This window comes from Morone saxatilis, unplaced genomic scaffold (assembly GCF_004916995.1).
Source record: "Morone saxatilis isolate NCDOM2014 unplaced genomic scaffold, NCSU_SB_2.0 Contig10, whole genome shotgun sequence".
NCBI lineage: Eukaryota > Metazoa > Chordata > Actinopteri > Moronidae > Morone > Morone saxatilis.
This window is the reverse complement of record NW_023339652.1, coordinates 18,412,820-18,437,082: the sequence shown is the minus strand read 5'-3', so window position 1 is coordinate 18,437,082 and position 24,263 is coordinate 18,412,820. Positions and strand designations below refer to the sequence as shown.

Sequence of the window (24,263 nt, the reverse complement as noted above, 5' to 3'; positions counted from 1 at the left end):
ACACTTTCAGCAGATGAATGTGAATACATCCTTCTAGAGTCAAACTCTGCACAGACATCAATCAAACATCACACTGTAGGGACAAGAAGAGAAACACTGATTTCTGACTGGAGGGGGACATTTCTTGGGGAAATTGTCTTAAAAAAAACAGTCTTGAATTATTCTTGTGTGTGAATTTTTCCATTCTTGGTAAACAGTAACTTATTTACAGACAATTTACCTTCACCAACATGCATGAAACCCAACAGCATTAGTAAACACACCGACAGATTTATTTTGTTGTGATTTTACATTCCACAGTTGAACAGTTCCTTTTTTTTTTCTTATGTTATGTTTACTCAACAGACACATTACTGATGTTAAAGGTGATAGTGTTTTTAACATCTGTTCACAATGGAAGCTGCATTATCTCTGTCCTAAAACCTCTCCAGCTCTTGGTTTGTGTTCCTTCATCAGTTGGCCTGATGAGCTGTAAGTGTTGAGTGGCTGTTTGGAAGAGTCATGGTCTGTCAGTCTGAGCTAATTCTGACGTACTGTAAATCCATGTCTGTGTGCTTCCCTGCTAACTTGGCATTATTAGTTCTCATTTTAAATTTGACCACATATGTAACTGGAACAAGTCTTCAAATTTGTCTGTGAATGTTTTTTGACCGCTGTCGGGGCGTAGTGTGGTTACAGGGTGGGATTAAAGCAGTGGTAAACTGAAAAACAATCTCCTTTTGCTGATAGAAATTGGATGTTAATCATCTGTGTCGAGTTTTCAGAGGTTTCTGATTGACCACCCGATTTTTATTTAAAAATATATATATTTTCACTAATTTGTCCCCATTAAATCCTCTTGTTCCACCAGACTCTCCATATTTGTTTCCTGGCTGAAATTCCCCTTTGACAACTAAAAGAAATAATGTACTGCAAGTCTGATGACCAATAATGGCACTTTCATATCTGGGCTCTGGAGGTCAGAAAAAAGCAATACTCTATGATGTTATTTTTTCCCAAAGGCTTTATTGGCGTATTTGTACATAGTTTCAGGTTTCGGGTCAGGTTGGGGTCTGAAATTTGGCAGCACCAGTCAGATTTAATTGGGTCGGACCGTGCACACGTAGAACTTTGCGTTAAAGTCAGCTCAGTAATAGCATCTCACTCAACTCCTCTCACACTTCTTATGCCTTGGACTTCTCATATTGTTACTGCCTGTGTGTGTGTGTGTGTGTGTGTGTGTGTGTGTATATGTGCAGTTCTTTGTTGAGGAAGGTTTAAGCACCACAGCTTTTGAAGTCCGGTTAAAGTAATTTCATGCTCAATTGCATTATTAGCTTTTGTCCGAGGGAACATCTCTTATTGAAAAAATATATACCCTGACTGCAAAGAGAAACTCTGGCCTCATTGAACTTGAATAGTTAAGAATTGGCGCTATACAAATAAAATAAAATTGAATTGAAGTAAAACTGTGGTTTGTATTGTACATACTGTAACATATGTCTTAGCATTAACAAGCAGCCTTGGTTGCTAATCAAGTTTTGGTTCATTATGTTATCTTTATTATTCTAGATCATTATCAGAGATAATGGTTTGATATCTCATTATCTCAAGGAAGGCCTTTCAAATAGTTAATTTTTGACATTATGTCATTATAAAAGATTATGTTATTATGAGATTATGTGTTGGCCTACCTATGCAGTTTATGATCTGTCACTTATACTCCGGTCTGATCTGAAGCCTCTCAGGAAAGACTCCACGATGAAACAGCTTTGGATAAAAAAATTATTAGCCCAAGATGTGGAGAAACTGAAGATCTGATCACCAGAAAAACATGTTTGATGTCTCCAGATAACATTATAATGATATTATTATATTAAAAACACAGACTATGTCAGATCTCATTAACCTGCTCCATGGCTATACAGGTTTAGCTAGGTACAGGAGGATGAGTGGAACCCTTTGAAGGTGCTATCGCTAACTGAAAAGCTGTGAAAAAGATATTAACCCACATAGCAGCTGTCGCCTTAAACACTCTAATCACTCTAATCTCCTCCCCTCTCTCCCAGTAGAGTTTTCTTTAGAACCCCACAAAGACTCACTGTAAATTCAATTTAGAGACAAAACTACTTTATTTATTATCTATGACATTACTGAATAAAATCACAACCACACAATGTCTACCTTTATCCTACCTCTGAAATATTTTATGCATACAGCGAACCACCTATGGTATGGGATGTAACTGCAACACATCGAGGGCACCAGAATGTTTTGCGTTAGAGCAGCTGATAGATTTCCCGGTTTATTACAACTTGGCTCTTATTTTTGTAGCCGTTATTTGATGATTCAGTTCTACCCACCAAGGTAATTTCTGAGATCTGGGCACACAGTGACTTTCATACAACAAAGACCAACACATTGCAAACATGCCAACATTCAATGCAGTCCAAGCAGTATTGGCTACTGGACCGTAAGATGTTATTTGAAAAGAACACACATTTACAGTTGTACTGTATAAACACTGAGGGCTTCATTTTGAACTTGAAGTATTTGTTTTATTGTTTTTTGTTTAACAGATACAGAGCACATTATAAACTAGCAGTAAATGACAGTTAGCCAAAAGGCCATTTTTTATCTGTAGTCCCTGGAATACACAATTCTCTTTCCCAGGGTGTCAAATACCAACGTTTTTCACACCCCTCTGTGTCTCCATACAGACACACAATTTACCTTTTAGTGTCTGTTTAAGATGCAGTGGGCTGTCATCTAACTTCAGTGTAACAGCAAAGTTCATGTAAGGTTGTTGGGGTGGATGGACAGGACTTTAACCAAGGAGGCTAGGGTTTGTGTCCTGTGTGAAACCAAAAGTCATTTAAATTTTTATGTTTCATAACCTTACGTAGGCTATGTGACTATGTGCAGTAATGGCAATGTGACATGTAAGACACACATAACTTACTTTTTTTTTTAACACAAATCATGATGTTTTCTTAAACCTAACCAAGTTGTTTCAGGCCTAACCAAACTGTGCCTGTTTTACAATGTTTACTCCATGTTAAAAAGGGATGTGACAAAATGGTGTCAATATTTGGCGACCTGGGATGAGAATGTGTTGGAATACATTATATATTTATATTATATTATACTTAATTGTTTTGTAATTTTGTCTGATGAAGCATACTGGCAGCTTTAGCATCATTCACTGGACTGAATCCTTTGACTTGTCTCAATTTAGAACAAAGACTGTGTCTGACAGTAGTTTCTGAACACATAAAACATAGGTAACCCGAGATTAACCACACCTCCCACACACCATAGGTCTGCAAGACTGATGTTGACTTGCTTGCCAGTCCCCAGATCCAGAGAATCCCTGATCTAATTGGGATAAGAGTTTACAAAATAAAAAATACGTTGAAAATAAGCGCATAGCTTGAAGCCTGGCAAGATGGATAAGACACTACTACTACAAATCAGTGTCCCAGATTAAAAAATGTTAAGAATCCCTGCTCCAATTGGGATAAGGACTTAAAAAAATAATAACCTAGCTAGGCAGCTAGACTCGTGAGATCACAATATCATGCTAGAATCCATCAACCACAATGGTTCTGACACAAACGCATAGCTTGAAGCCTGGCAAGATGGATAAGACACTCCTCTGAACCACTGTGGTTCGGGGCAATCAGTGTCTTTTGAGGAGCATGAGATAAGGGTGTGGTTTAATGTTTAATGTGAGAGAAATACCTGTATGCTCAAAGACAATAACGGTGGCTGCTAAAGAGGTTAGCGTAGATGCTGCTAGCATCAGTTATATCTGAACTGGGGACTATTTCTTTATTGAGAGAAGAGCAATGGATGGCACTGAAGGCATTTCTCTATGTAATGGAGATGATGATGATGAAAAAATGTTTTCTCTCTTCTCTCGACTGGCTTCAATAAGAGTTTGACTACGTTACATGATTCATTGATCTGATTGGTTGAAGTTTGCCTTTGATAGACGGACAGATAGTTCATCCAATCATCAAGTATTTTTTGAAAATGTCTGCCCTTTTCTAAACAGTTTCCAATGACAACTTCCCAGATGGTTGTGTCTAGCAAACTGTCTATCACAGTCAGGTTAATAAAATAAGACCCAAGTTGTAACCGCAATTATCTTGAACAGGTCCCTGTTCAGGTTTTGTTTGTGGATCGGCTATACTGTGGTTGTTTTATACATAGTTCCAATGGAGGATCACACTGACTGTGGTATCGCTACCTTTGAGTGTCTGCTTTTTGTATTGTATTGTTGGAGTTCAAAGCTCAGCTCTGGATGCCTTCTGTCAAAGGCTGTACAACTAACTGTTGCATTTGGTCCTGTCAAGAGTTTAAATGGCCTATTTATTGCATTATGATCCTCCTTCCTAATGTGCATAGAAGTATTCAAGCCCATGCTAGTGTGTATTTTGATTTCCGACTCATGATTGATGGCCGAAGCCTTGAGGATTCTTAGCTTTTCTTTTTCGGTCTAGAGTTAATATGACACCTTTTTAGCCTTGTGCTTTGATACTGTACTGTAACAAAGAAAGCCATGCCACGTCTTGGTTGTTGGTAAAAGAAAATAAGAACTGGAGGAAAGGCTGTGTGCTCTGAGAAACAGCCGATGTTCACAGATTCCCGGGAAGAAATGCCGGAGCGTCTTCTCATCAGACGTGATTTCTTAAGCCTTCCATAGTTGCTCAGGGCAACAGAATACAGCGCTGAACATGCCGCACCAATTTAAAATGACTCTTCTTTATCTGCCTGTGCTGGGGATCTCCAGAAAAGATTACAATGCAGAAGTCAGTTGGGTTGAACAGGATACTACATCTCTCCTTTACATCTGTCTTTCCTTCAAAGCTCCTGCCTTTATAAATCCCCAAGGCAGGGCTCCACTTTGTCATTATGATTATTTTTTTCAACTTTTTTCAATAGAGACTGCAAAACAATGCCTTCCCACACATACACACACTCATACACACATTAAACTCTATGACTAGAATGGGAAAAATTTCAAACAAACACAACATTTGCTCTGAAGGTACACTCAGTCGACAGTTCGTGGTGGGTTCAGTAAAAAGGAAAATACACTTTGAATAAAAGAGGAATGCATGTATAAAATGCTAAATGGCATATGGGATCATTAGACAGAATGGAATGCACCTACACGAGAATGAAAATGGTCCAACATGAAAGGTTCCTGGTTGTCTCTTCTCTGGAATATTCTGTACAATAATGTACAACAGTGCAGGTCCTGGATCTCCTATTTGCCCGCATGTCCCAAGTAACTGGAGGGACTTCAGAGGCTGGAACACTGAAAGTCAACAGATGGCCACTGAACATGATCCCAGCCCAGCAAGTCACATGGTTTCATGTCTGGTCCATTCCCTTGTGAATGATCCAACAGGAGGCTTAAAGAGGCCAACTCCATGAGAAACCTCCACGACTTGATCGTAACAATCGAGTTTCTCTCGAATACTGCTGATTCATTGAGTCTTTCACAATCACGGTAGACCAGTTTCTAGAAGCAGTTGGGTTTCCCCTCTTTTGCTACAAGCATTCACTCTCCAAAATGTTGTCTTTCAGTGTCTCCACTTATTTCCTTTGCAACCTTTCAGGGTCATGGTCCATTCCAGCATCTGCTCCACAACAACAAAACAAGCACAACTTCAAATTTTTGATAATATTTCTTAAGTTCTTCAGTTTTTTACTGTTATTTTCAAGATAGCAGATCATCAAGACACCCATTTTTAAACACACACACAACTAAAATAAAAAATCTGTAACCAGGAGAGATGAGAAATGAGTGGACGGATGAAGACATGGAACTGTTTTTTCTGTTTGTTTGTTGTCAATCTGTGGATTCAGTTGGTCTTCTCACAGCTGCCAGCTTTAGCAGACGGTGCCATTCTCCTGTCTGGACTTGGGGCAGGTGGATCGGGGTATCGGCTGAACAGAGGGAGCCAGGGTGCAGAAGAAGCCGGCAATGAGGGTGAGGCCGAGGCCTCCCCAGGCACAGAACATGGACCAGCCGTAGCCGTGGCCGATGTCGTCAGGCAGGCCGTACAGGTACCGCGGGTAACGGGACAGCTCGAAGTTGATTCCAGCAACGCAGGTACAGAGTGAGATGATGCAGAAGGTTCCTGAAACAACAGAAGAATATAGAAGAAAAATATATCAAGGCTGCGTCACAGTGAAGGGGCAACCAAACTCCAAACCCAAATCTGTGACAACCCTGACATCTACCTGTAAAAAGCAGATACTAAACTCGCCACCTGCTGTGTAACTGATCTTTGGTGCTAGGCCACACCTTGCAAATATACAACTCTGTCTCCTACAAAATAGTGATGCACCAATCCACTTTCAGTATACGATACCTGAATTTTGATGTTTTATGATGCAACACAACTTCTACCCCTCGGAATGTCGCCTTTACACACATTACAAGTAGCTGTCTTGATTTTTTGTGTTTCGAGATCAAAATATCGCAAAACTAAGAACATGTTGAGTTGAACGTGTTCAAGCTGTTATTAGCTCAGTCAGTTACAGACTATCTCATGGTACAAGTGGTTTAAGCTCCGACTGCAACGTCTAACTATGGGAGATAGTGGATATCTGTTTAATAACTGTTTAATTACTCATTCATTTGCAACAAAATTTTGGCCATGGCCTTAAAATTACATTATTACATAATTCATAAAACCATGCGACTATGGAATCTGGATCAGTAAGTGGATCAGTGACCTCAGTGTGACATGTAAATTATGTCATTATCTGCCCATAGAGATATTGGATTGGATTAGATGCTCTTTATTGAACCGAGAGGAAAATTCATTTTGCTCAGGTCAGTATATACTAATAGACAAACAATAATAAATACAGACAATCTCTACTTGAAGGTATTTATGGTGTTGTACTCATTTGTTCACACGAGAAAGTTACAGAAGTAGATGTTTGAAGAATAAAAAAAGGGCTTGAGGGTGAAGTTAAAACCCAGCCTACTCTCACCTCCACACTCCAGAGCAGAGATTACACTTGTTGGATTGTCTAAGGGGACTGGCAAGAAAGTTACAAAAAAGTCCCTTTTGTGTTGGCGAGTTTGTTTGTAGATTTTCCCCAGCTCAGCATCGAATTGTTTTTACTGATGACTCAACCATCCAGTCCATCAAGTGTTGGAAATGCTCCAGTAGACCTTTTTTGGGTGAAAAAATGTATCTGTCTGCTTTTTCTTTGCTGGATCTTTGAATGAAATGGTATTTCCAGAAAAAAGGCTTCAGTCTGATTAAACACCAAAACACTACGTATGGCCCAAAACCTAGGAGAACACAAGGAGAATGTGCCACCAAATCACTGACATCCCTTACTTTAAATGTTTGGCTATATCTTTAATTAATCTACCCACTTTATCTCATCTAAATGAACCCTTTGCTTTGGACTCCGTTCAGTAGAAGCAGTTGGAGATGCAGACTCTAAATTTGGCCTCATTTCGGGAGCTCAGTGACCCTGTGGGCTGCTTCGCTGTGATTTGGCTAATGCAGACTGACCTAGCCTAATTCTTGTGCCTTTATTGCCAAGCAACATAATTAACTTTTTAATTGCCTGTTCATTATACAACTGTAGGGCACAGCACTAATCCAAGGCCCATCATAATTGAGTGTGCAGTTGCTTCCTGCCAAGCCAGAGCTGTGCAGCACGAAGCGTATCGATGTGTGTGTGTGTGTGTCCGCGCCGTTCGTGCTGTCGCTCGTCTGTGTTGTGTGTGCTGTGTCAGTTACGTTACTACCTGACTGTCCACTGCATAAGTGGACACAGAGTGGTGTGTGTGTGTGTGTGTGTGTGTGTGTGTGTACTTTGGGGATGCTGGATATGCACAGTCATATACTACACTTTCATTCATCAGTCTAAATCACCACTATCAACAAATACACACATTACTGTTTACAGTGTTTTCTATCTAACTGGCCAGCCTGTTCTCATTCCCCAGGCGTCCATACTGCCCACGTGTTTTTTTCACGCCCTCTCATACAGGCACACATATCACCCTGTAGCATCTAAGACACAGCGGGCTGTTCAATCCCTAACTCCAATGTAAAACCCAAACCACATCAGATGACGTAGTGTCAAAGAGTGAAGGAAGTACACATAAAGGAGGTGGGTTAAGGTGGATGAATTGACAAACTCGGGACTTTCAACCCCAGGAGGAGGAGGTATAGTATATATATATCTACTATATCTAATATATTCATATAAACTATACACTGATCAGCCATAACTTTATGAGGCACTGTAGCAGGTAAAGTAACAACATTGGATTATCTCATTATCATGGCAACCTGTCGATTTGGTGGGATATATTATTATAACAAATTTGTGAATGGCTAGACGACTGGGTTCAGAGCATCTCCACAAAACCTGCAGCTCTCCGTGGGGGTTGTTCCCGGTCTGCAGTGGGTCAGTACCTATTCAACAGAGTGTCCAAGGAAAAGGAAATGCGGTGAAACCAGAGACCAGGGTCAAGGGCAGCCCAAGGCCTCATTGATGAATGTGGGGAGCAAAGGCTGGCCTGTGTGTTCCAATCCAACAGACAAGCTAATTAAAAGTTAATGCTGGTTCTGATATAAAGGTGTCAGAACACACACAGTTTATTGGTATGGTGCTGCATAAAATCACATCTTTCTTAGAATTTTTTATAAAAGTTACCTACTGCAGCTTTAAGATAGACAGGAAAGCAGGGGAGCTAGTGAGGGAATAACTCACAGCAAAGAACTGCAGGTCAGACTTGAACCCTGGCCAGTCCTTGGCACATAAGCACCAGCTCAACCAGGTGAGCTACCAGGGCACCCCAAAACTAAAAGTCATTTAAAATTTCATAACTTTATGTACATAACTTCATGTAGCACAATTATTTTAATCCAAATCATGATGTTTTCCTTAACCTAACCAAGTAGTAGTAAACCTAAGCCAACAGTCACCATTTCGCATTGTTAAACAACATTTTTTAAAAAGATGTCTCATACAAACATATGCTAAGCTAGGCTAACTATGTCTTGACTTCAACTTAACACACATAACTTAGACAGATATCAATCTGCTCATCTTTTAAAGAGAAAGCAAAAAAAACCCAACAACATTTAAATATTCCTTTAAAACCACTTAAAAGAAAACTGTTGAACTACAGTGTTTTGTGTGTGACTCACCTCCCATGAGGAAAAGGAGGCCGGCCACATACTGCATAAGGCCTCTGTCCCAGCAGCAGCCGAGCACGCCAATGATCCAACCAAACAGGATAATGGCCACTGCCATCCCCATGAAACCTGCTGTCATTCGCCGCAGGTCTGAGGAAACACAAAGGGAGAGAGTGGTTAGACATCAGTAGAACAGGTCAATGCTGACCTGAACACATGTTGCAGCTGTGGGAATACAAACATCACACACATGTTCATTCTGTCTGAAAGAGGAGATTTTAAAACACAATAGCTAATAGACAACCTAGCAATATATCCTAAGGTTACTGACTGAACACACAAACCAGTGGCTGTCAGAATGTTGAGCTATTTTAACACTTATTAACAAACAATACTCACCAATTTTATAGCTGCATAAATTGAACTGATGACCACGTGATGGCAGTAGGATAAGCTAAAAATATCTGACACATTATGACCTTACTCAGTTCATACATACATGTTAGTAAACAGTTGACTATACACAACCAGTACAGGATTTTTAGCCCTTTCTGATTCAGTGTTGACTATAGGCTTTGTAAATGAGCAGTGATAGTGATAATGTTTTGCAATGAGCTCTTTAATGCAGTGGTTCTCAAACTTTTATTGATATTGTACCCTCTTTGAAATACATTTTTAGCGAAGTACTCCCTGACCAGTGCAAAACATTTTTGGTTGATAAAAAATCCTGTAATAAGGGGGTACAACACAGCACAACCTTGTAATTGAAAAGCACTTAGATGCTGCATTTCAAGAATCCATCACTAAATTCATGACAGACCAATTTTTTGTCCTCATGCAATAACACTGAGACGTCATTGAAGTTTTAAGTGGCACTTAATGAGAAACATGTGCTTGACCAGGATCTTATTCAGTCATTTATTTTCAGTGGGAGGGAGGAAACTACAGTAATCAGAGGTTTTAGGGCAGTTGACAATTTACGGCAGTTAACGACTGCATTGAAAAATGGAAATATTGAATATAAAATGTGGTTTATCAAACTGATATTTCCATTTTTATCAAACTTATTACAGTATAATTATTTTAGAAATTAACATCTCACCTACCCCCTGCAGTACTCCAGAGTACTCCTAGGTGTATGTGTACCCCCATTTGAGAAACACTGCTTCAATGGACAGTCTCACTGCCTGCTGGTTGAGTCATATGGAGGTGTCCCAGCACTGAACTTCACAATGGATTCAGTAATATTAAACACATTATTTCTTTAAAGCAAACTGCAAGGCTTTTGTTCTCCACAGATTTGGATTAAAGGTCCAGTGTGTAACATTTAGGAGGATCTGTTGGTAGAAATATAATCTAATATTCATAGGCATGTTTTCATTAGTGTGTAATCATCGGAATTTAGGAATCATTGTGTTTCTGTTACCTTGAAATGATCTGTTTTTACCTACAGGTCAGTTCAGCAACTTCGCCACTAGATGCCACTAAATCTTACACACAGGTCTTTTAAGAGTCTTTTAAGAATATGCATTGCATACTCAACCTGATCTCACAGAAAAATGTCAAATGACCACAACCTCTTAACACCGCATTCCTTGGTGATGGCACATAATGTAACGGAAACAATACCAGTGGAAAGTCAGTTAGGATCTTTTCTGTCACATGACATTAAACATGTGGTTATTGTTGTAAAACAGTTCTACGGCCACTAGAGGTGTTTCCATGGTGCCAGCACGTAAAGTGGTCATGGTCATTTCCTGTATTACTGTGAGATCAGGTTGACATACTTCAGTTTTGGAAGAGAGGCTGCTCACTGATGGACAGGGCAGTAGAGGTAGGCACTTAAATGTGTCTTTACCATCATGTTAAATATTAAAGTGCAGTTTTATAACTGCGCTCCGTTTTGTGGAGAAGACACTGTGAGGGCAAACAGAAAGAAGAGAGAGATAGTGTGATCAAGGCCAGGCTCTGCCACAAGGACATCAGTGTGCTCGGTGGGAGGGTAATGACAGTGACTGGCTGCAGAGAAGGGCTGAAATATGAAGAGGAGGAGTGAGGAGGAAGAGCTTCAAGCGAAACCCAGACTCCCCTTTCCCAAGTAGATTAGAATGTCATGGATGAACTGCTCTGCCGGATTGGGGATGGAGGAGGAGGCTGGGGGCTCGGGTAGAGGACGCCATGTGGTGGGGTGAGAAAGGTCAAAACATTTGGCCTGGGAGCATGAATGCAGAACAACAGAAGACACAGCTTCTCTCATGTAGTACATGTTCCTTCAGCTTTGGTACTGCTGAGCTCTTAACCCCTTCACACCCAGCACAAATCCACAAAAAGCAGTTTTCCTCTAACTAACCAACCAATGTCATGACACCAGAGCATAGCATAGCAGCATAACAGGAGAGGAATAAGAAACTATTCACCATTATGACCTTAATGGGAGTTGTTCTCTCCCGGTTAGGATTCCTTCAGTGTTCATTGTTGAGTAAAGCAGTTCTACCTTAAAAATAATTGTTTCTTCTTCTTCTTCCATGTCATTGGGCAGACAAAGCTCAGTTTGTATCTCTGATAACTTAAGATCCAGACGTCCAATGACTAAAATCCTTCATCCGATTCAAATATAGAGTTAAAAACCACTAAGATAAATAGTGAATTGTAAAAATGTGGCTTCAAACTGGATAAAAAGTCTGTTTATGATGTCTGTTTATAAGCGTAAGAAGCTCTCTCGGATTCATTTTGTGGCCACTAGAGCTGCAACTCAAATTATTTTATTTTGTTTTGTTTCTGGGTGCCCAAAGAGGAGGACTTTTATTGAGAAAGGACTCACTTGTATGGATATTTTGTGTTGAGAAAAGATTCCGTTTGAACTGAATATTTTGGTTGGAGAAAGGATTCCTTTATTGTGATGGGACTGTGGGTTTTGTGTATTGTTGCATTGACTGTATAATACATTGTGCAGATTAAGGAAGTGGCTCTGTTGTGTTTCTTGCCTGTGATATTTTTGGTGAGTACTGCTAGCTCAAGTATCAACTTCTTTGTAGGGTTTGCTTGTTCTGTTACACCCTAAAAAGTCTTATTATCAGATCAAGTGTTTGACTGGCACTGACTTAATGCCAGCAACCGCTTTCAAGCTGACTGTCCTGGAGCCATTTCTGACACACACAGATGCTGATGTGTGTGCACAACTTTATGGGGAAGGAGCCTATGTGGAACTAACAGTCAGGAGGCCTGTCAGTCACACACTGTAACCGTGTTGACCCCTGACCTTTACAGTGAGGCATGAGAATGAAATGTCAGTCAGCGACACTGTGAGTAATCTGTCCACAGGCTCTTTCATTTCACATGCAGTTTTGCTTTAGATTCTGCTTTCTTCTAACTTGCATAGAGGATATTTTTACATTTTTCCTTAATAAACCATGCTGTTAAAGATATTTATTGTTTTCATTAATTTATCCAACTCAGGTCCAGTGAGTGTTGAGAATAAATTAAACCTTAATAATTTAATAAAGTAAATTTAAACAGAAATGGTGTAATAAAAGGCTAACAGCCAGCTGACACTGATGTAGGTCAGTATGAGTTGTTGCTGTGATATTTCCCCCTCACTCTGCAGCATGACAGGCCTTCTGTCAGGTCAGATTAACCCTCAGCATGTTCTCTGTCAAGAGTCAGATCCTGCAGGTCACAGTCCGGACTCCACGAGAGAACAAACATGGAGCAAACCCCCCTGGGTAATACTGTCTCGTGATTTCACAGCATTGCTACCCCTCTCCTGCATGCATAAAGGTGCTGAACCACATGTGCCATCCCAGACCAATGTGGGCCACCGTAGTTTCTCCTACATTCTTAAAAGGCTTCAAATGGTTGCAATCTGCAACTTTACTGCTAGATGGCACTAAATAAAACACACTGGTTCTTTAAGACATTTAAACCATCAAAAATGTGATCTTCATGGTGGCGCAAGCAGAAAAGTCAGGGGATCACCATTTGGAATCAAAAAATTAATGGAGGCTAACAGTTTTCCTTGCATCCAGACATTGGGATAAGCTAGGATAAATGGAAGGACGTCTTTCTCTATTATACACACAGAGATAAAGCTGATATTCTTATCTGACTATGAGCAAGATGACAAAAAGTGAGTGTTGTCTCAAGTTTTCCAATCACTACTGGAATCGATGCAGGCATAATATAGCTAAACACGACAAAAGGCTATCTGCAGTGGTTTTCTGCAGGTACAGACTGAGAAAATTGAAGGACAGATCTTTGGGCTACAGGCTTCTAAGGACTGATGTCAGCACTTCTTGACATGCAGACTAACAGTAACACACAATGAGGAAAGACAGAATGACAGGCACACTGACTGAGCTGTCAGTCAGTGACTGGGAGGAAAGCCAGCAGAGGACTTAACTGAATGCACTTTTTCTGGCCAAATTCTGTGCTGACAAAATGTGAGTGGATACATATGCTTGGTGACAGCCAATTATTTTAGACGTATAATCACAAGTATGACGTGAACTAAATGATTGAGATATCGTTTCTATACAAAAGTGAATTTGATACTTTTGAGAGAATTCACTGTAGACATCATGTAATGCCAAAAGAACTGATGTTGACTATACATTTCATATTATTTATGTACAAATCAAATGACACCAGTATAGTCAGGTAGGATCAAAACCTAAATGGGGCTGTTGTTGGTCTTTTAACTGGAACTTTAAGCTGGAAATTCAACACGACCAATACAACACACCAAGTATACCAGGCAGAGTCTTCTCATTGCCTACTTAATGGCACAGTCCCAGTTTTTAGGAGATTAAGAAGATAATTCTGTCGAGCTCATAATCAACTTTGCCTACTTGCTTTGGGACCATGAACGGCTCATTCACACTTGAGTAATTAAAACCAGAGTGTGATTTAATACAAGCACTTCCTCTACAGGTGCAAACTCTTTTAGTTTTCTTCCTCTGCTATCTCGGCAAGTGAGTTCTGCTGGCAGCACTAAATTCCCTATTTGGTCCATCCTCTGAGCTGTCCTTATTGGGGTGTCTGGCTCTCAATCCACAGTGCTGCTCCCCCACTACATTTAACAAAGTATCCAAATTTACTATCCTCGTGCTAGAGCACGTTAGAAAGAGCTGTTAGAGCACATTAGCATGCTAGAGCATGTTGCAAGCATTTTTGGAACAGTTTAATATGTGATTGATTGGGTTAAGGGCAGACAATTAGCGACTGCAACAACCTCAGTTGTTTTATTGGACCAAGACATCCCTTCCAAGACAAAAATACATGGCAAAAAGTTACCCCAAATTGCGTACACCACTGTTTAGCTCCTGGAACGACCAACCCGGTCTCACTACCAAGCCATCAAACACTGCAGCCGGGTCAGCAGCCCTCCGCTTTAGAATATGACGCCGTAGGTATCCCTTAGTGCAGCATCATGCACTCACCGTTGAAGTCAACATAGTGTAATGAGTGAGAAAGTCCATATATGGAGATGGTGGGTACCCCAGGAGACCGCTATTCCGCATATCCCATGTGATACCAATTTGTTTTAAGTAACATATGTATATTAACGTACGTAACTTAAGTTATGTCAAATTCCTAAAATATCCACAATGGTAACTGCGCAAGCTTTATTTTGACAGTGTAAACGGACCTATTTATTATTGCTAACTTAACTATGAAGCCCTGAGTTCAGAAATGACATTAGAGGGAGTATTTGATGAGTTGGGATTAAGAACATGTTGGAAGGACCCATATAGGTCTGAGACAAAGCCAGAGACACAAGTACCTTTTGAGGAAATGGGAGACAGAACAATGGGAGAGGGGTGAGAGAGGGGGGACACCTGGAACATCAGAGATGTTATAGCCTGATACTTAGACAGAATTGTCATTTCATTATTCATCATTTGTGTTTGTGTTTGAGAGATGGGGTTATTTTGTTCCAACAAAACAGTAGTGACTGATGTATCCATCATGTCAACGCTATTTTTTAGTTGATCCAACCGGGATACACCTGTACATGAGCACAACATCAGACTTGGACAGTGATTAATTGATCTGGAATCAGGCCAGAGATGGTGGGTCAGGAGGTTGTAGTGTATGGACCAGATGATTTTTTGCAAGAGTCATGTCTGGGGGTCTATGGAATTGGGCACAATACATTTTGGTGACCTTGTAGTGTATTTCAGGTGTAACTTTGAGCAATTAAAAAAATCACCTGAAATTGTCTGTAAAGGTGCTGGCTGTTGATCAGGAAAATCATCCTCAGGACTAGCTTACTATAACAATCCAGAGTTGGGGCTCCTGCAAATAAATATTCAAATAACCTGCCAGTGGAGGCAGGGTTTGAAGGCAAAGACGACCTGAGGAGGAATCAGAACCTGCATTTCAAAAACACACACACATACCAGGTCATCATAGAGAACTGGTGGCAGGAGAGTGTGAGTTCCTTTCAGTTACGAGCTCAGAATACTAACTGTTGGACAGAGTAAAAACTTGCCCGATTCCACCGGGAATAGTTCAGCTCAGAAATAAAAGTGCAGGAGGACTATTGTCACAAACTGGCTCAGGGAATGTGGCAAAACCCACACAAGAGATTTACTTCATTTATTAAAACTAAGTGTGGAACTTGGCATTATCTGTAATGCATGGTCGTGTGGCGCATTTGCTGTGGAGGTGTGGAAGGAGAGGATTCTGTATGAAGAGAGACACAGAGTGAGCACATGGACCAGCTTTTATAGCCTGGAAAGCACAGGTGAACTACCTGACAACCTGACAACTATCTGACAACCCTTCCATGTCAGCCTGCGGAGGTTGGCCAGGACAGCCTCCAAGACAGTGGTAGGTGCCTTATATTACTGTACTGAAACAGTTTAGCCTGAAGTAAGAACAGTTACCAAAGTCATTTAGAGCAGCATAATGAGACCCAGGTTCCTTGATGAAACAGCAACAACCCCTTATTGGTTGGTCCGTCCACACTGTGTCATTATGTCTTCACCCTCTCCAGGCCAAGAGTGGGAAGTGTCAATAAGAAGAAAAAAAACACACACAGGAGGTAGCACACTGAGTTTTTCAAAAGGCTACTGCCAAATGATTCAACAGTACCTTCTTTTACTTGGGGTACTTGGGGTTGAAGGTACAATGGGAAGTGTGGGTACAAAGAAACAAAGTGGTTAACTATCTAGGGTGAAACTGCTAAGACACAGTCACTGCGAGACCAATTCCCACAGACACTTTGATATCCACGGCACTACAACTGTGGCAACATCACAAACACTCGATGAATGGACAATCAGGTAAAAAAGGCTTCTGGTTTTATCTGACATAATGTGTTCCAATGACTCTAATACAAGATTTACCTGTTGCATCTACATACAGGTTATCTCCTGTTTATGGGTGACTAAGGATTGTCAGGTTTGATGTGAATACCTCACTGAGAGATCTGTCTAAACCTTGATGCACAGTTTGATGCACGTCTCTGCAGCTGTCAGCCTGTCTGTCTTGGTCTGTGGATCCTAGATAGGTCCTTCCAGCAGTCAGAATTCAGACAGTGCACACAAGCCTGTGTGTTGGCTGGAGCTGGGAGCTGTCAGACGTCATCCATGCCCATGACTACATTTCACCTCTGGAAGTTTGAAAAGCATGAGTGATGGACATACCCTAGGTTATACTGTGCGTGTTATTCTAGTATTCTCTATGGGGAAAGAAGCAGAGCAGTCAGTATCAATCATACAATCTTTTGGTGCACTCTTCATTTTATTTATTCTTTATGTTATTTTTTTTATTAAATGAGGCTCCAGTTGTGTTTCACATCTTGATATTTTTTATTTTCATGAAAAATATTAAATGTTTGGGTTATAAGAAATGGCTTAGTGTGAGCCACACAACACAACAGGTGGTGTTTGTGTTCCAGGTTGTCAAATACCAAAGCTATGGGAAGCCAATGCTTCAGAATTTGATGACCTGGGAATTAGAATCAACAATAAACGATGACTGACCCTACCTTTGATAACAAACCTGACTGATCAGAGGTCTGTTATGGGATTCAAGTTCTTGTCTCTTGCCTGCTATATCAATTTTGACTTCATGGCTTTAATGCTCCTTTAGTGAAACCAGCTGTCACTGTTCCTTTGTTGCATTTAAATTTTGGGAGTTGTTTGCATGCTGCACCTCTATAAGGGAAACAATGGAACTAGACATAAATGACTGCAATAATGAAATGTTCAGTAGAACAATAAACATCCTAACTGTACAAATGAAAAAAAAAAGAATTATTGGAGAATAAGAGGCACAGATGACAGAACAACCACTGACTTCAAATACAAAAGCTCACATTGAATCCTCCTGATTACTGATGCTGCACTGTGAATAACTGTGGATAATAACTGTGCTCATTTGTTTACTGTATCAGCATATAACAGGCTGCTGTCTGTCTGCTTCTCTCTAATAGGTTCCATTGTTCAGCTCTGTGCTGCAATTCCCTTTTAATTACGTTCTCTGCTCCAGGACCAATGGCCCAATGAAATGTTATTTCATAAAAAGGAAATGGCTTTTGGTGCCTGTGAGGAAATGGTATTTTCTCAGTCAGAGATGGAGAGGAAAATGTCCTGTCTGTAACAGCTCAAAGATTGCCTGTTAATCAGCAGTTTGATACTCCTGCACACTGTTAGAATATACAGTACAGGAACACAGGGTTGTCACATTGGAGCGTATTTCCACTCAACTGTTGAACAGAATCTTCAGTCTGTGACCTGGGGCAATTTACTTTTTGGTGCACCCACAACAAACTAATTTATGTCTATGATGTGGGATTTACCATAACCCCAAAATGTCCTGTGGCTGCACTAAATCCTGGTCTACTGAGGCCACTGTAGCTTCTCTGAGAAAGAAGTCTTGTCTTTTTGTTAATCTGAGGGGACACCAAAACAAACTCCAGCCAAGCTTATGGAAATATCTGGATGTGATGTCTCATTGTCTACATGTAGTAGCCACAGGAGAAAGAAGCTAAAAAATAACAACACTGTACCATAAATACAGAACACACCTGTTAGGTGTGTTAGGGTAGATCTGGACAACTGGCAAACTCCATTTACTGATGATAATCATGAGCCCCTGGAAACAAAGATAGTTAAGATTATTTTGTCAGTTGTTCACAAGGACAGTGGGTCTTATTTTTGTAGTTTTGCCCATCACTGCCCATATCAGTTATGTACTCACCAAAGTGATTGCTGAGATGTGGACACGGTCACATAATTGAAAACAAGTCAGAAGGGTCAACAAACATGAGATGGGTTCGAAACATACCAGCAGATTGTCTGATCCTCCAAAAGGAGTCAAACTATTAACATCGTACATTGGTACAATTAAGAAATGCTGATTAATTTATTATTAATTTAATTTCAACTTCTACTGTACGAGTAACTTGGGGGTTTATTGATCGGAAGAGGCACTAACTGCAATCTAATTACCATTTAGTCTCTTTAAACTGTCTGCAATGTAAATCCAAAGCTCATGACATGAGTGCTCACACTGTACATGTAAAATAGAAAATAAAACAGATTTTTCTGGCTATTCACAATTGTCAATAAAATGTTGTTTGAAAGCTCCAAGGCAGGTGGAAGTTTGTTTGCTAGCAGTTGCTAACAATGCAGAAACATGCTGCTTTGATCATCTGTGCCATCCTGCATGCCAATTGTCAAAATCTCTAAAAACAGACCTGCCGGCATATATGGAATTCCTCTCTTTTATATCAGTTGTGATAGGAGGAAGAAGGGAACATCAAAGAGGCACACATGCTGTAGCCACAGCTTGACCAGCCATCTACATGACACGTTGTGTCGCCATGGCACTTTCAGATACTGTTTGCCGACTCGTGGCTTTGCTTTAACTGTGCCAGAGCCTGATATCATCTGACCAACATTTCTGACATGTCAGAACATCCGATGGCTGTTCTGGGATGAGTTGATAGGTCCTCGCTCCACCATGTATACTGCATTGCAAACCACACCTGATGAAGCTGAAATTCTGTCAGACCCTTAAATGAGACATGTGGCTCAAAATGTAGGATCAGAAACGGACTCAAATTGTACAGTGTACGCCCAACTATATTTCTACACTATGTGTGGTCAAATGTTCCCAGATTTCAGCAATGGAAGTGATAAGTGGTGAAATAGATTTTGAAGGCCTAGCCTGAAGTTCAAGGCTTCAGGTCTGATTGGCCATGTAAAGCTAACCCCCAATACAACCTACTGCATCTATCATGGGTCACATCTGTGCACATGTTTAATGATTAGAGAGTGACTAAGCATTTCTGATTAGGTGTTGGTAGAAGAAAAGGTTTCAGTGAGATTTGCTGAGGTTATGGTGCTGTAAGCATGTGGTCCTGTCACACAGGCTGCCTGCAGCCACAGCTCATTTGGAAGGAGGAATAAAGCTTAATTTCATTACCCCATGACAACTGCCACTGGGGAGAAAACAATGGAGTGGGAAAATCAAATTATGCAAGATAGCAGGGAGGAGGGAGAAGGTGGGTGTGATGGGGATGAGTTGGCAGCAGCAAGAGCAGAGTCGATGTCTTTAAACATATGTCCCATTTGCTGAAGAGGCCCTCCCAACACGCCCTGTGGCTTCTGTGGCACCGTAGCGAAGCCTCGTGTTTTCCTCTGGGGTGGGGGCCATATGGGTGATTTCATGGCGTGTCAGTCAGTGGCAGTGTGAGCACCCCTGCAGGTTGAGTCAGGGGCCCGAGGGAGCCAGCTAAGAGCACACACAGGAAGGGTGAGACGGAAGACGGACAGGGAATTATCACTGACAGCCATCTCCTGGAGAACATTTGACACATGGGTCTCTGCGGAGCTGCTGGTTGGAGCAAGATAGCTGGTATATAGGAGTGTTACAGTGCTCTTATCAGCTGTCCATCGCTGTCTCCATGGCAACAGGAGATCTGATAGATATTTGATATGACACATAAACATTAAAACAGGGCCATGTTGCAATAAATCCTCATTAACATAAAAAAACAACAACTAGATATTGGCCCAGAGACTGCAGGATGAACTAGTTCTGGTTGTTCACCAATAGAATGGTAAAAACTAAAGAGTTCCTCATGGTCATCAAACTTCATGAGACTATGCCGATTTAATTATGAGATATCTCATAAAAGTCGACATTTTGGGGTAAGGATGAGAAGAAAGCTCACTAGTTAGGGCTTGTGTCCACATAGTGGTTTTTTTTTTCAGCAGAAAGATGCTGTCAGGATGCTAGGGAGATCTGGCATGAAGCGCTTTTGCATTGAGAGAGAAAAAACGCAGCACATAGGTTTGGTTTCTATGACAACAATATGACAATTTCTACAGTAACAATTTGCTATTAGCTTATAAATGTTGCCTCTCTACTTTGTCTGTTTTACTCAAGCTGTCTTCAACTGCCTTCACCCTCTTTACAGTCTCCACCATGATGTAGGAGCTGAGCCTCGGCCCAACAAGCAGAGAAGACAGACAGAGAAACTAGCACGACAATAAATGATTGTAAAACATGGCAGAGAACTCAGCTAGAACAAGCTTCTCCTCCATTTTCCTGGTTACTAGGGTGAGTCCCCGTCTAATATATGACTGGTTGCCTGAAAATGAGCAGCCATGACAACACCAGTGCTTTCTGAAAAGTTCAGAGGTTCAACTTGAAGCACTCGGAGTGGCCACACAAAAAAGACGCTGTGGTGCTTATTCTCTAGGCAGACGTAAAATGGAAAAAAGCTGCTGCTCAGGCCCTTATGTTTCTGGTTGGTGGAAACAGTTTTTATGTTAACACCCTAACTTTGCTGTAGCTGCCTAGTACATTATGAGATGCCACTGGTGCCAATCCAACAATAAACTCGAAAAGTAATGAATAAAAAGAGCAGTACATGGTATCAGGGCTGGGAGGGAGTCCAGATGAAGGTGCACAACAACTCCCTATCTTATCTGTTATGATGAAGGCTTCACTACTACCTGGTTGAGGTGTGTGGAGGTGAAATAGGTAGCAGGGTTCTCTCAAGCTCTCTTACATCACTTCTCACCCTTTTGTGTGTAGTACTTTTGTAATTTTTCATATTTACAACCAAGTGCAACACTATGTCTTTGAGGACAGACTGTCAGTGTGCAAATGGTAAATGGAATGGTAATGGTAAATGGACGTGCTTTCTTGGTCTACCAACCACTCAAAGTGCTTTACAGCACTTGTCACATTCACCCACTCTCACACACATTCATACACTGAAGCAGAAGCTGCCATACAGTGCTTCCCAAAGCACTCACAATAATAATAAACTCACCCATACACACACTGACGGCACAGCCTTTGGGAGCTATTTGGAGTTTGGCATTTTGAACCCTTTGAATGAACAGGGGGAGCTGAGAACCGAACTGGCAACCCTCCGATTACTAGACAACCCGCACTGAGCCACAGCCTGCCCATTGCACCCTTTGCCCCATGTGCACCATTATATTTATTTGATGATCTTAAGAATTATAGAAAGGCCCTCCGTAATGCCAGAGGAGCCTATTACTCAGCACTAATAGAAGAAAATAAGAACAACCCTAGGTTCCTCTTCAGCACTGTAGCCAGGCTGACAGAGAGTCACAGCTCTAAGCCCATGTATCCCCATAAATTTAAGTAGCAATGACTTTATGAACTTCTTTTATAATAAAATTGTTACTATTTAGAGAGAAAATTAGTCACCAAATACCCTTAATAACTATTGCAGGCTCTCCAAGATCAGAAATTTTTACCTAATGCCACCTCAGATATATATTTAGAAATGTTTTTCGGCTATCGATCTTTCATCAGTTAACTTCAATAATTTCTTCATCGAAGCCATCAACCTGTCTGTTAGATCCAATCCCAACTAGGCTGCTTAAAGAAGTTGTACCCTTAATTGGCACTTCTTTACTGATACGATTAATCTTTCTTTATTGTCAGGATATGTACCACAGTCCTTTAAAGTAGCTGTAATTAAACCCCTTCTTAAAAAAGCCCCACTCTCCGACCCAGGGGTTTTAGCCAACTATAGACCGATTTCTAACCTCCTTTCCTCTCTAAGATTCTAGAAAAAATAGTCGCCAAACAGTTGTGTGACTTTTTACATAGCAATAATTTATTTGAGGATTTTTCAGTCAGGATTTAGAGTTCATCACCAGCACAGAGACAGCTCCTGGTTTAAAGTTAGTAATGACCTTTTGATTGCCTACTGACAATTGGTTCCTTGTCTCTCTACACTTGTATTATTAGATCTTAGTAGCTGCATTTGACACCACAATTGACCCATAATATTCTTTTACAGAGACTTGAGCAACAAAATTGCATTAAAGGAACCGCCCACTAAAGCTGGTTTATTGCGTCCTATTTATCAGAATCGTTCACAAGTTTGTACCATGTTAACGATGAATCTTCCATAAATACTACAGTTAATCATGGCAGTTCCACAAAGGTTCTTGTACTTGACCAAATGCTATTTACCTTTATATATAGCTCCCTTTAGGCAACATTATTAGGAATCACTCCATTAACTTCCATTTTTTTTTTTTCTATCAGTTATATACCATTATATCTATCAATCAACCTTGATGAAATTAATCAATTATCTAAATTACAACAACATGTACCTTAAAGGACATAAAATCCTGGATGAGCTGCAATTTTCTGATGTTTAAACTCCAGAAAAAACCCGAAATTCTTATATTCTTGGCCCCAAAAACAACTCCAGAGACCTCACTTTCTAAAGATATAGCTACTCTAGATGGCATTACATTCGGCCTCCTAATTGCCACCTTCAGGAATCTCGGAGTTATCTTTGATCAGGACTTGTCATCTTTAATTCCCACATACAAGCAGATCTCCAGGACTGCCTTCCTTTCATTTACTAATATTACTAAAATTAGACACATCTTATTCACAGACAGATGCAGAAAAAACTAATCCACTGCATTTGTTACTTTCAAGGCTGGAATATCTGCAACTCTCCTTTGTTATCAAGGTTGCCCCTAATAAAGTCCATTAAAACGCCTCCCAATTAATTCAAAAACGCTGCAGCAACGAGTACTGACAAGGAACTAGAAAAGAGATCACACTCTCTCTGTTTCTAGCTTCCTCTGCATTGGCTCCCTGTTAAATTTAAATAGAATTTAAAATCCTCCTCCCTCACCCTAATAAAACTCTTCATGGTCTCAGGCCCCTTCATATCTTTGAAGAGCTCATAGTACCATATTTACCCCTCTAGAACATCTACGTTCTCCTGAATGCTGGCTAACTTGTGGTCTCCATATAATTCTCTAAAAGTAGAACAGGAACCAGAGCCTTCAGTTACCAAGCTCCCTCCTTCCCTGTGGAACACAGCTTCCAGTCGAGGTTCGTGGAGGCAGACACCCTCTCCACATTTAAGAGTAGGCTTAAGACATTTCTCTTTATAAAGCTTATAGTTAAGGCTGGATCAGTGAGTCCTGAATACCATCCTCTTAGTTATGCTGCTTATAGCCTAAGACTATTCGGGGGATTTCCCATGGGTGCACTGAGCTTCCTTCTTCTTCCTCTCTCTTTCTGCTACTCATTTCATGTCCATTTAAATGCATGTTACTAACTTCACTTCATTCCCCGGAGTTTCTTGTTGCTTTATCATCCTGCAGGTTCTCAATGATTCCTTGGTGGAGCCCTCCTGCCATGGTCCTGCTAGACTGCCATTGCTAATATCACTTGATATTATCGTTATTATTAATTTAGTTGTTGTTAACTATTGTTCTTGCTGCGGTTGCTGTTGTCGCTTGCTTCGCTGTCCCCGTCCGTTTCTGCTGTCGCCGTCGTCACCCGTCCTTTTTTCATGATCGTCATCGATCATTACTGTTAAATGTAGTTGTTGCTTTCTGTTTGTTGCTGTACATTCTGTTTGTCTCTCTGTCTCTCTGTCTCTCTCATGTCTCTCTTCTTCCTGTCTCTCTCTCTCTCTCCTCTCTCCTTTCTCCCCCAACTGGTCAAAGGCAGATGACCCACCCACCTAGAGCCGAAGGGTCTTTGTCCGAGGTTTCTGCCCGTTAAAAGCAGTTTTTTTCCCTTTGCCCCCGTCGC

General features: G+C 40.8%; 1 protein-coding gene across 1 annotated transcript in view; it reads right to left on the bottom strand.

Annotated features, from left to right (window-relative positions):
• Positions 1-2,073: 2,073 nt before the first annotated feature.
• tmem178b (transmembrane protein 178B) overlaps positions 2,074-24,263 on the bottom strand; it is a 106,634-nt gene continuing 84,444 nt past the window's right edge. The window contains exons 4-5 of the mRNA XM_035675097.1: positions 9,192-9,329; positions 2,074-6,137 (exon numbers count right to left, since the gene is read on the bottom strand). Of these exons, the coding sequence (XP_035530990.1) occupies positions 5,887-6,137; positions 9,192-9,329 (389 nt within the window). The 3' untranslated portion in view covers positions 2,074-5,886. The remainder of the gene's footprint in view (positions 6,138-9,191; positions 9,330-24,263) is intronic.